The sequence below is a fragment of the Corvus moneduloides genome, chromosome 27 (assembly GCF_009650955.1).
Source record: "Corvus moneduloides isolate bCorMon1 chromosome 27, bCorMon1.pri, whole genome shotgun sequence".
Taxonomy (NCBI): domain Eukaryota; kingdom Metazoa; phylum Chordata; class Aves; order Passeriformes; family Corvidae; genus Corvus; species Corvus moneduloides.
In genome coordinates, this window is record NC_045502.1 from 2,728,788 (window position 1) to 2,741,210 (window position 12,423).

A 12,423-nucleotide genomic window follows, 5' to 3' on the forward strand; every position below is an offset into this window, starting at 1 on the left:
CAAAGCAATTGCCATCTAAAACTCACACCTGGTTCCAGCCCATCATCATTTCACTTTTCCAGTTTAATTCCAGTGCATGGTTCAGTTGCTTTGCTTTGAACAGTAAAAGTAGCAGCTATGACTAATTTACTTACTCATTTTTAAGTTTTTAATTTTAGCCTTACTGAATTGATAAGCCTCTCAGAGATTTTGTCCATGATATTATCTTCCAGTTCCCTTCCGAGCAGAAAGCTCAGCCCAGCCTGCCCTCTCCTGGCAGCCAAGCACAGCATCCAACCCAGGAACTCTCCCCAGTCTGCTTCCAAACCTAACCCCAAAAGCAAATCCCCAGATCAAACATCAAGGCAACTGTTTTTGGAGGGCTTTAAGACACATAGATGTGGCACTTGGGGACATGGTTTATGGGCCACAGGGCAGTGCTGGACTCTGATCTTAAAGCTCTTTTCCAACCTCAATGATTCTGTAACTCAAACAGCACTTAAGTAGTGGAGTTTCTTTCAAGCTGCTTTAGGGAATTCTTGTCTTGGGAGAAAGAGGCATAAAAATCCAACTGCTCTGGTTGCTTTCAAGCTCTATAAAAGCAGCCAAGTACATCAAGGATTTTATCCCACATCACTCATGGTAAAACCCAGGTCACAGAAGGGACTGTGCTGGACACAAAGCCATTTCCTGCACGCTGGCACTGGGATCACTCTGGGCTGGAACACCTCAGGATAACAAACGAAAGCAGCAGCAAAGCTTGGAGCAGACCACCTCCAGTGCTCACTCTTTATTCCATTGTTCCAAGCAGAAAATGCAAACAGGAAGATGACAGGGTAAGGCCTGGCCAACGGCAGCTGGAGTCAGGACACACACACAAGGCTGGGAAGGAAGCACAGCTTTCCTGGTGAGGAATGGTTCTCTCCCCTCGGCCAATTTCATTTTCCAGGTGAATTTTATACATAATAAAGATTTTAAAGCTTTTTTTTTTTGTTTAATGGCCACCCTTTACATCAGAAAATTCATGAATTCTAACACAAAGTCCTACTTGAAGGAACTCCACCTCTGCTCATGCCCAAAGTCATTCCAGAAGATGGAAGCAAGTTCCCCACTTCTTCCTCTTCCCTCTCAAGAAGTGATTCCTTTATTATTTGCAGACAATCTCTTTCTGGTGTATTTTTGCAATCTAGAGGAAAATATAGGCAGATTTCAAGAGCAGTTTACAGGGAATGGTCAAGCACATGGGAAATAAACCCTATGAGCAACTGTAGCTGGAAGGACACATCTTACACCATGGTTTAACTGCTAAAGACGAACCCACATTTATCTGGGAGAATTTTTTATTCTCTTCATTACCTGCCATAACTGTACCAGACCAGTGCTCTGAGCCAGTCTCCCACAGGTCAGATCTTCCAGCATTTCAGGCACCAAGACAAGGAAAATGAGTTCTAAGTTATCCAGAAAATGAGTAAGAAAATAAGTGAGGAATATAAGCAGGAAAGAGAAGAAAACTGCACTTGAGAACACACACAAGGCTCTAAGAGCCACCTTCACTTCAGAAAATCAGAGCTGCCGGAGACCTCTTTCAATTGTAGCTCAAGAGTTTCTGCTTCTTCCGAGTGTTTTTGGTTACTCCTGTCCTTCCCACACCCAGAATTTGTGTTTCTCCTTCTCTGGGTGGGAGCCCAGGGTGTTTTTCGAGCTGTGGCTTCAACAGAGGCTTCTCCTCCTGCCCCTCCTGCCAGGACCAGCAGCAGGAGGAGCAGAGCCCTCGTTCTCCTTCCCTGGGGCAGGGAAGCGGAGGAGGTTTTGCTCCCTGTGGTGAATATTCTCGGATCCTGCCAGGATGGATGTGCTGATGCTTCTCCTGGCTTTGGGAGCAGCAGCTGGGAGGGGAGGCTGCTTGGGAATCTCACTGAGAAGCTGAACCCATGCAAGTCCTTCACTTGCTGCATCCTTGCTCAGCCTCATGCTGCGCCTCACCCTGCCCTCAGCACCGGCACTGCTCTTCCTCCTGCAGGGCTGGGGGGATCCCTCCTTCGGCCGGGGAGCTGACAGAACTTCTTCCACACTGTAACAGGAAACTGCAACACCAGTCCCAGGTACTTCCAAGTTTCCAGCTGGAGGGAAGTAGAAGGCACTGCCGCTTCTTCTTCTTCTCCTTGCTGGATCACCTCTGACAGAATCCTTCTGAGGACACTCAGTTCTCTGGGCACCCTCCTGTACATCCTGTTGTTCCAGAATTTCCAGCCCACGTAGGAGATTTCCTTGTGATTCCTCCTTTTCTAACAAGGAACTGCTTTCTTTTGCTTCTTTTTCACGTGGAGTCTCTTCACCTGGCTGGAAATACTCAGAGGTATCCAAATCACCTTCTGCATCTGGCACAGTCTTTGAAAACTGGGGGGATAAAAAAAATAAGTCTTAAATTTTTTTAAATATAGGCAAAAGATAATCCATGAGAAGCCAGTTTCAAACAGCTGAACTGGCTACTGTTCTCCTCACCAAGTCAGTTTCCCAAATCCCAACAACTGACAGGGAATCCTGCAGGCTAGAATCCGTTTCAGTGTGAGGCCAAACTGAGGTTGCTTGGGAAGCAGAGAATCCTGGAATGGCCAGGGTTGGAAGGGACCTTAAAGATGATCCCATTCCAGCCCCTGCCATGGGCTGGGACACCTTCCACAGGCCCAGGGTGCTCAGAGGCTCAGCTGAGTTCTGAATGCTCAACACCTCCTTCCAGGGATGGAGGTTCCACGGCCTCCAGGCTGCCTGTTCCACAGTTTATTCACTCTCTGGTTTTTTCCCCCCAAACATCACTTCTGTGATCCCTAAGCCCATCAGTTACCTCAGCAGCAGTGCCAGGAGCACACTCCAGGCTCCCTGGCACCTCAGAGTCTCCAGTGCCAGAGCTGGTGGCTGCTGCCTCCTCCAGGAGCCCCGGGCCTGGGCACACAGCAGCTGCACAGAGCTCCTTCCCTCGCACCCTTCCAGCCACCGGCTCCTGGGGAGTGTCCTTGCAGGCATTCCTGGATTTGGGATCACCCAAACCTGCACCCTCTGAGTGACAGCAAACACATGGTTACTTAAATGAATATACAAATTCTTTTATGTATTACAAGAAAAGCTTCATAGTATTTTACTTGTTTTATATATTATATATATTATTTTACTTATTTACTTATATAAAAATAACCTTCCAAACAACCACCCCAGATAAACGGGGGAAAAAAACCCAACAGAAAGCTCTGCACATCCCTGAACTCCTCATGCCCAACTCACCAGCTTTAACAGTTATGAAAATATCAGTACGTGAAGTAAAGTAGGGGATTTTTTAATCAGATTTACACTGGAGTCCAACAAGAATTGAATTGATCAGCTGGACATTAATAATCTATCAGATCCTCCAGCCTCTGCTATTACAGAAGCAATTAAAGGCAGAAAAGACTTCATGGGCTCATTACCAATGCACTCAAGGTAACCACAAACAGGTTTTTTATGTAACTGTTGAAATAAAACATCAGAAGAAACAGAGAGAAAAGCAAAATAAAACTAAAACCCAAATTACCTGTAAAAAGTGCATCTGCCTTTGGTGAGTTTGGAGATGAGACAGAAGAGAAAACCTCTGGAATTTCAAGGATAGGACTGAGAAGGGGTTTCTTGGAAGCCATTTCTCTTTCCCCATATAAAGATTTCTTGACTTTTTTCTTTCTTCTTCTCCCGTAGCTTGGGTATTTTGTTTTCTGAAAAGATTGAGAAAGAGAATAAAGCACAGTGAAATTTTAATCATCCATTACAGTATTTTTCAATCAGTGACCCCATTACTGGATTTTGATGGATGACAACTGCTCCCCCTAAAAGGAAAGTTCCACTTCTTCTGCCATCTACAGAATACTCTAAAAAACTCAAAGCAAAGAAGAATGACTTTCCTAACATGGTTCTGCAAGAACTTGGTAAGAGAAGAATCACAAACTCATTTCTTGGCCCTCAAGTCTGAAAAGGGACCCACAAACACCTCCCTCCAAAAAGATCCTTTTTGCCCTACAAAAATTCAAGCCCTCAGGTCAGTAAGGAAGAGGGATGGGGCAGGAAACGCAGGGAAACAAGATGGGGATGACGAAGAAAAGTATTGGCAGCAACAGGAAGATCAAAATAATCCTGTAAAACACAAGGAGAGAGAAATAAAAATAAAAATAAAGGCAGAATTCAGCAAGTGCAGTGCTTGGCACTCACCTGGGTCTTTTTGGGAGCAGCTGTGGTTGGATTCTTCTGTCTCTGAATTTTGCTCCTTCTTGGATTTTTAGTGTCTTTGTCATTCTCAGTGTTTGTGGCTCCCAAGCTGCCACAATCAGCGTCCTCTGCCACTGCTCTGCACTGCTGAGAAACAGGATTTGGGGTGGTTGGGTGGCACCTGCTGCTCATAAAAACCCACCAGAGTCCAACAGGCACAAGAATCAAACTGGAATTAATTATATCTATCACCTCGTTAGGGGCTGACAGAACTGGAAATCAAACATTACAGACTCATTTCACACAGTACAATCCAGTCCTATCTGTGTAATAATGAAAACACTGTAAATTTTCATTGTCAGTTGTTTCTTTTAAGAAATACTTTTTTTATATTCCTCTATTTTTTGCCTTCCCCTCCCACCAGAGCTGTCCAACACTGAAACCTGAAAGCATTTCTTGTTGTACAATCAATTCTGTGCCTTGAAATTCCAGCCACCAAAACATTTTGTCAGACTGTTTGGAAAAGCTCCTGGAAAATTCAATAGAAATTGTCAATTTAAGTATCAGGCTGTATTTTTAATAACTGGAAAATCATTTCCACTGAAAAATCTCATTTCCTGAAGGCACTAACAGGAGGTATTTCCATATCCTGGATATAGATAATCCTCATACCTGAGGCTGCAAAAACACTTTTAAGCGTCAAGAGGGATAAAAGAGAACAATTCCACCTGAGGAAGTTCAAAAAAACCAAATAAATGTTACCACTAAAGAAACTCACCCTCCTTTTAGTAGAAGAAAGAGTTATCATGTCAGGTTTGTCAGTCTCTGCTACTATAAATGAAAATAAAAAAGGATTTTTAATCATTTCCAATGCAAGTTAATCCCATTTTAAGGAAATTATCTATATCATTTCTGGTATTATGCACTTCAGCCACCTTAGTCTCGAGTAGAAACTTAATCCTGAGGAGCATCAAGCATGGCAAGATAAAAAATTATACCTTGCTCTACAAAACACAGGAAAACTCAGCTTGTGAGGATTTGGTAACAATAATCAGCACAGTCACAGCTTTCATAGATAAATATGCACAGCCCACTTTCAACTCTTTTGCTGTTGGCTTGCTGTTTAAAAATCATAAAAATTACAGTATCAGAATCAAGATTCTAAAAAAAACCCCTACTTTAAGCAGTAAAATATTCATAGAAAAATACCACAAGTGTAAATAAGATCCAATTAACCTGAAGTCAGGTAAACACTGCAAAGATCTTCAGAAGAAAGCATTGAAATTTAGATGCTACCATTCAAATTTTAGCATCATTGAAATATATCTTCTGTATTTAAAAAACCAAAACAAACAGACAAAAAAATAAACCAAACCCCTCAACTCTCAATTTTCAGGTACACAAAGATTCAGATAAAAACACAAGTTGGGGTTACCTTCTGCATTTTCAACAGGTGAAGGGGTTTCTACAGCAACAGATCCTTCCAGGAATTCTTGGAGAGGCTCAACACCTTCCTTCAAACAAAAAATGACATTTTTTAGCCATAAACTCTACCAGATATATCTTGAAAAACATCTTTTCCATCAGTGTTTGGAGCAGACAAAGCGGTTTTATTTTGTTTCCTTAAAGAAAACACCTTTGCTCTGGGTGGCAAAAAGAAACAGAGCATCAAAATATAAGAAAAAGTGAAGGGAAAAACACTTCAAGGTTCAGACACCTTCTAGAACACCTCCAGGCCAAAGGGCTGCTCAGAATTCCTAAAAACTCAACTTCTCAGTGTGACTCTAGAACTCCAAGCAGACGCTACTTTAATATTTCAGCAATTTCTTTGCAAAACCAAGCAGGCTGGGGGGGAATTACACAAGAATTGACCATTCACAGGGAGCAGAGGGGGTTTTGCCACTTCGAACAACAAACTCACATCATCCCAGCCAAAATCCAGCTGGGGCAAAGGTTCTTCAGAGAGGCCTGGCCTTGCACAGGGGCTCTGCCCCTGAGGACACCCTGGGGAGGCTCCTCTGTGTAAGGGGGTGTTGGCAGGCAGGGTCTGATCAAAGATTTCAGGGCTCAGAACTTCCCCAAAAGTCACTTTTTTCTTCTTTGGTGTTTTGGAGCTCTGACTCTCAGTTCTCTCTGTTGGAATAAAATGAAATAAACAGCTGAGTGAAGGGGAAGCTGGCACAGAGCAGAGGCTTTGCAAGGGATTTTAATATTCCCCTAAAAATCCCCACCCCAACAAACAGCAAAACACAACCTTTACAGGGCCTGTGAGGCCAGCCAGGATTTTCAGCCTCGATTTATTACACTATAAAAAAATTAAGGAAGAAACAGACTAAAAGTGACCACCTGTTCCCCACGTTTCAGTTGAAAAGTGTAAAATTCCTTTAAAAATCAGGGATTCTATTCTGGTGTGCGAGGCTTTCTGAAGTTTTGGGGTGGCATTAGTTTTTTTTAATAGACATTCCTTTCCTTGGCAATCTTGTTTTTCATGTCATCAGCAGGATATGCATTCAGTGGTGATTAATGCATTCCAATAACCAGATTTAGCAAAGAGACAAAACCTTATGATCCCCCACAATACTTCACCTATTAAAAAAAAAGAAATAAAGAAGACCAAGGGTTTTTTTTTTTCTTAGAAAGGGGAATCTGACCTGCTTGCAATGTTTCAAAGGCTTTTACACAATCAGAGACTGCAGCAGATCCACCTCCTCCTCTGTCAATGGCACTGTTGGAGTATTCCTGTCAAATTTAAATGATACAGTTCAATACAATTTAATTAAAATATTGTCCTCTAAGCAGCATTTAATAATCAATTGTTTTGTTTAAACATATCTAATTGTTTGCTGCATGAATAAAACTCAAAAACGTTCATTTCAGGGAATGAACTGGGTGGGAAGGGACCTTAAAGCCCACCCAGTGCCAGCCCTGCCTTGGGCAGGGACACCTCCCGCTGTCCCAGGGTGCTCCAACCTGGCCTTGGGCACTGCCAGGGATCCAGGGGCAGCCACAGCTGCTCTGGGAATTCCATCCCAGCCCCTCCCGACCCTCACATGGAGGAATTCCTTTCCAATATCCCATCCATCCCTGCCCTGTGGCAGTGGGAAGCCATTCCCTGGGTCCTGGCACTCCAGACCTCTGTAAAGTCTCTCTCCATCTTTCCTGTCACCCCTTCAGGTCCTGGAAGGTACAATCAGGTCACCACAGATCCTCTCACAACATGAAAGCTCCAAGCAAAGCTTCCAAGATGACCAAGCAGCCTTAAATCATTTCCAAATCATTCCCAATCCCCATCAATCAGTCACCAAAGCATCTTTAAGCTCAAGCACTGAGCCAACCTCTGAGCTGTCCACCAGCTCCCTCCCGGGGGTTTTCTTCAGGATGGATCTCAGCAGGGAGCCGCTCTGGGAGAGGTCACTGCTGGGAATATTCCCTGTTCGGGGCGGTGTCACGGGGGCTTGGCTTCCATCCAGCATTCCCAGGCTCACACCTTCCACAAACCCAACCTTCCTTGTGCTGAGATCCGCCAGAGCATCGCTGCCCGTGCCACCAGCGCTGTGCCCACACCTGTGGCCTTTAGAGCAAGGAGAGAGCAGTGACACTGAAAGGCTGAAGGAAAATTGAGAGAACTTGAGTACTAAAAACATGAGTTGTAGAAGGGCACACATCTCCACAGAACCTGTGCAGAAACATCCCCCAAAAATCCATCAGTCTGTAAATTCTGGCTTTTTGTGCCACATGCACATTTGCTATTTTCAGAAATTTATAAAACATACAAAAAAAAAAGGAGCACTGCATGAAGGAAAAGTTCCATCAGGTTTCTACTGCATCCTAAATTGTAGACAAGATGACAAATACCAGCTGAAACACTTCCTGACAAATATGCCAGTATTTTTATTTCCTAATGAGAGTTTAACAAAGGTTGTAACAGTGCTGAATCCTCTTACCATGGCCTGTTTCCAGGATATCTCCAGTTACAGCAGTCTCCAAGGATTTAATAGGATTTTGCTGCTCATAAACCCATTCCTAAAGAAAAAGTTACAGGATTTTTACAACAGCACAAACTATGGAGGGTTTTAATCCCACAAAGATTTCAGAGTTTTCTCAATCATCCACTGCTTCAGTTGAATTTATTTTCCCAAAGCACCCAGGCTAAATGCTTAGAAGGATGAGACATGGCAAATGAAAAAATTGCCTATTTTAATGTCTAATTGAGAAGTTTCTCCCCAGCCCAAAGCACCTTTGCAGCAGCAGGGCCAGTGACAGTCACAGCTCGCTGTGGGGACAAGATGCTGCAGATCCTGGGGCCACTCCTGCTGCTCTTGGTCCCATTCTCACTTAAATTTTCTTTCAAAGCAGCTCCTCTGTTGCCCAATATGAACTCTTCACTCCACTGCTCCAGGTTTGGCTCTTTTTTAAAAGGTGCTTTGTTCTGAGCTGCATCAATTAAAAATAAACAGAACCCAAACAAACCACAAAGACAAACTTCAGGTTTTTCAGTGAATTCTCTTTTTGTGTTTCTTCATCAAGAGGTGCAAAAAGTCAGGTAATGTTCTAGGCAGGGAGAAGAACACATTTTTTAGATCTACTTTGGAAATAACATTACCAAACCTTCAAAACAAAGTAAGTGATTCTTTTCATATAAATGTTATTAAGACCAGCAACAGCAGAGAAGTAAAATAAAAACCATTCTCAGTTTCATGGAAAGAAATGTGAAAACATTAATGCTTAGTGAGAAATACATCAAAGAGTACAAATCCAGAAACTAAAACTAAGGAAAGAGTCCCAAAAATACAAGTTTTCTGAGAAACCACTATTCAGGATGCATTAAGACAGTTTAAACAAACAAAACAAACCCCAAGCCAAGCGCAAACACCTGTGCCAAGCCTTGTAAAGGAAGAATATTTTGTTCTATAAGAAGTGTTTTTAGTTTCATACCTTTTAGCCTAAAGGAAGAGCTGATATTTAAGATCAATCACTGACCAGAATATTTAATCAACTTACAGGAACCTCCTTCCTGGGAAGCCTCCCCCTCAGCTTCTTGCAGGGATCCAAAGGAGGTCTGAAAAGCATCGATTTTGTCCTTCAGCGACCTCACATTTGCATGTTTGAAGGGACTGATCTGCCAAAACAAAATTAACCCCATCAGGCATTTCTTCCCTCACCATTTGAGCTTTAATGTTTTGTATTGGTACTTTGAGATAAAATACAAAGAATGTTGTATTTAATCTGGCTGCAGTTGTAGCTGGATGGTAAAATAAGGAAAAAAGGAACTTCACCCAGAAATCTGTTACATTTTATTGCATTTAATCTGTTCCTCTAGTCCAGAATTTGCTTTCTGACAGCCCGGGATAGTTCAAGCTATGAACAAATCTGATTATAACCAAGTCACTTGTGCTAAGATTGACTTCACTTGGGACCAGCAACACTTTCATTACACAAAAATGAAGCGCAGCAAACACAGGAAAGTAACAGAAGTTAAAATTAGCAGCAAGCTCAACACGGAGAAGAAATCCCAACCTCTACAGAGAGTAACCAGAACCTGGAACAGCCCCTTATCCTGAAGGCAGGTGACCAAGGGACACCAGCAAATTAACGCCATGGTTATCCCTTCTGCTGGATTCTTCCCAAGACTTGCCTCCTCTTCTCCCAGCACAAGTTGGTTCCAGGAGGGAATTAAAGTCCCACCTCAGGTATTTGGGAAGGACTCTCACCTGTGTGAAAGCTTCTTTCTGCCTGCTGCTCCTGTGCTGGGCCAGGTACCGGATCAGGGTGTTGTTTTCTGGTGATCCCCTCAATCCAATGGTTGATCTTCTCCTAAATTTTAGTGAAGCTGGGGAAGTCCCTGAAAAGGGGACAACAAGAGAGGTTAAAAAGAAAAAGCACATCACCAGAAAAGTATCTTGTAATATCTAAAGCTTTAATGGTAATTTTTTATCATTTTTAAGGGTGATTAACACTACTTATTCTAAGATACAAAGTTACCTGCTCAGCCCAAGAAACCTCCCTGAACAATGAAATTAAGTGCCTAAAACCAGGTTAACATTTAACTAATCACAAACCAAGTCCGTCTTTTAGTTTTTCAATTGCTTGTTAAGGAAGTGTCTACCAATACTGGCAGAATTTGTCTTGCAATTCCCTTGTGAAACTCCGACACAACCTCCGGTGAAGAGAGGTAAACAGGGAGCATCCAACTATGTAGGATATATCCTATACAGTCAAATGGTATAATGATCCTATATATGGGATATCCTACAAGGATGTTGCAGCAACAGCCTCTCAGGGTGTGCTCCTGGGCATATTCAAACTCTGATCACCTGAACCTGCCCTAAACTGGAGCTTTTTGGCACGAGGTTGGACTAAACAACCTGGAGAAGCCCCTCTGAGAAGGGCAAAAGTCATTTGTCACCCCAGCCTCACCCGTGGGTCGTTTGGTACAACTTTCTTGAGCAATCCCAAACTCAGCAGTTGTCACAGCAGCAGAATCAACAGGTCTTTTCCTCTGTTCACATAGTCCAAAATCAGGTTCCACTTTGTCCCTCTCAGGGGTGGAGTAGAAGTAATTTCCCAAGGGAACAGCTTGGCCACAGGAAAAATCCTGCTTCGTGTCCAAAGGCAAGGGGGGTTCACTGAGCACCTCCCCCCCCGAGTGCCCCAAAACAGCTCCCAGGGGGCTGCCAGCTCACACCAACCCCCCGGGGGTGACACGAATCCTCCTCGGGGCCTTTGGGGCACTTCAGGGCACGTTTTTGTGGCCGTGTCTGGCTCCCATCAGTGAAATTCTCCTCCTTAGATGGTCTGATGACTTTGGATTTGGTCACTTTGCAGCTCTTCTGGTCTTTTGACAGAGGGAAAGAGGCCTTTTTCTTCTCTTCAGGACAACCACTCTCATTTTCTTTAACTTTCAGGGGAGTTTTAGATCCTCTGAGCATTGTTTGTGACTTCTTTTAAGGAACATTCACTCAGCCTTTGCTCCTGTAATTACAGATTCCTATTAAAAAGAAAAATAATTAGTATTTGCTAAGAGCAGAGCTCACTAGCATATTCAAGCTTCTCCCAAACCCACATTTTTCCTGGACAAGGTGTTTAACAGCGGGGTGGGAACGGAAATCTATCCCCCAAAAGCTGCAGGGAAAGGACACAAGGGGCTGGGACAGAAAGAAAAACACAGAACAATAAAAACCCACATTATAGACAGGATAAAGAGACACAAGGCTGTGATTTCCCTCTGTCAAACTTCACATTAGTATAAAATACATTCAGGAAATAATTAATCACAGTCACAGAGTGACTGTTTTGCTCTGTTACAACAAATATTAGCAGTTTAATACTATTTTTAATAACGCTAATTAGTATCAGCAGAAAGAGAAGGCAAGTCTTGGAAAGCAACCAGCACAAGAAACAACATTAGTAATGCATTTTTTTTAACACCGCTAACTTTTAACCAGGAACCTTAAAAGGCTGATACTTTTTTGCTGTTAGTCTCTTGAATTTGAAGCGAATGACGTACAACTCAATAACGTGACTCTGAAACTTCGCTTCTGCAAATACGTGCACTTTTAGAAAAAAAAAATCACCACAATTACGCTGCCTAACAACGCGTGAGCAACCTTTTCCTTTCTTTTTTTTCCTTCCTTTCTTTGTGCTTTCAGGCCTCAGCGGAGGAGGCCGATGCTCACAATTACAGCCACCAGACGAAGGAAAAACACCCAACCCGGGGCTCCCTTGGCCTGTAGCACCCCCTGGGCGCTCGCACCCCGCGTACCCCCGCAGCCTCCCGGACACCGCCGAGGGTTCCCCGCCGAGGGTTCCCCGCCCAGGGCTCCCCAGCTCAGGGCTCCCCAGCTCAGGGCTCCCCCGCCACGCCGCCCTCACCTCGGCCCCTCACCCGCCGCGCCCGGCCCGCCTCACACTTTCAAACCGCGCCACGCCCCCGCGGATCCCTCCGCGCCCCCGCCCCTTCGCCCACCCCCCGCGCCCGCCGCAGCCACCGCGGCTCCAGCGGTACCGCAGCAAGGGCGGATCGTGGGGGGCGACCCCGCCCCGCTGCTCTGCCCGGGGGTCCGCGGGGCTTGGCGGGGATAGGGGGGACTCTTTGAGCCGGCGGAGGGATCGCGAGCCGTTAGGTCACAGCACCGCTCTGGTAGGGGGGAAAAAAATAAAATAATTAAATGAATTCATTCAACGGCCCGCGCGCACGTGACGGGTGGCAGCCAATCACAG

The 12,423-nt window shown here is 44.3% G+C and overlaps 1 protein-coding gene across 1 annotated transcript; it reads right to left on the bottom strand.

Moving 5' to 3' along the window:
• Nucleotides 1–735: 735 nt before the first annotated feature.
• CDCA2 (cell division cycle associated 2) lies at nucleotides 736–12,303 on the bottom strand. The gene is given in 18 exon segments (XM_032091825.1): nucleotides 736–1,694; nucleotides 1,696–2,376; nucleotides 2,822–3,033; nucleotides 3,542–3,716; nucleotides 4,207–4,350; nucleotides 4,982–5,034; nucleotides 5,639–5,717; nucleotides 6,125–6,336; nucleotides 6,855–6,942; nucleotides 7,539–7,774; nucleotides 8,148–8,226; nucleotides 8,441–8,637; nucleotides 9,205–9,322; nucleotides 9,915–10,045; nucleotides 10,621–10,846; nucleotides 10,848–11,191; nucleotides 11,653–11,741; nucleotides 12,209–12,303. Coding segments are annotated over 16 exon segments (3,081 nt in total). The 5' UTR covers nucleotides 11,133–11,191; nucleotides 11,653–11,741; nucleotides 12,209–12,303; the 3' UTR covers nucleotides 736–1,529.
• Nucleotides 12,304–12,423: the final 120 nt, after the last annotated feature.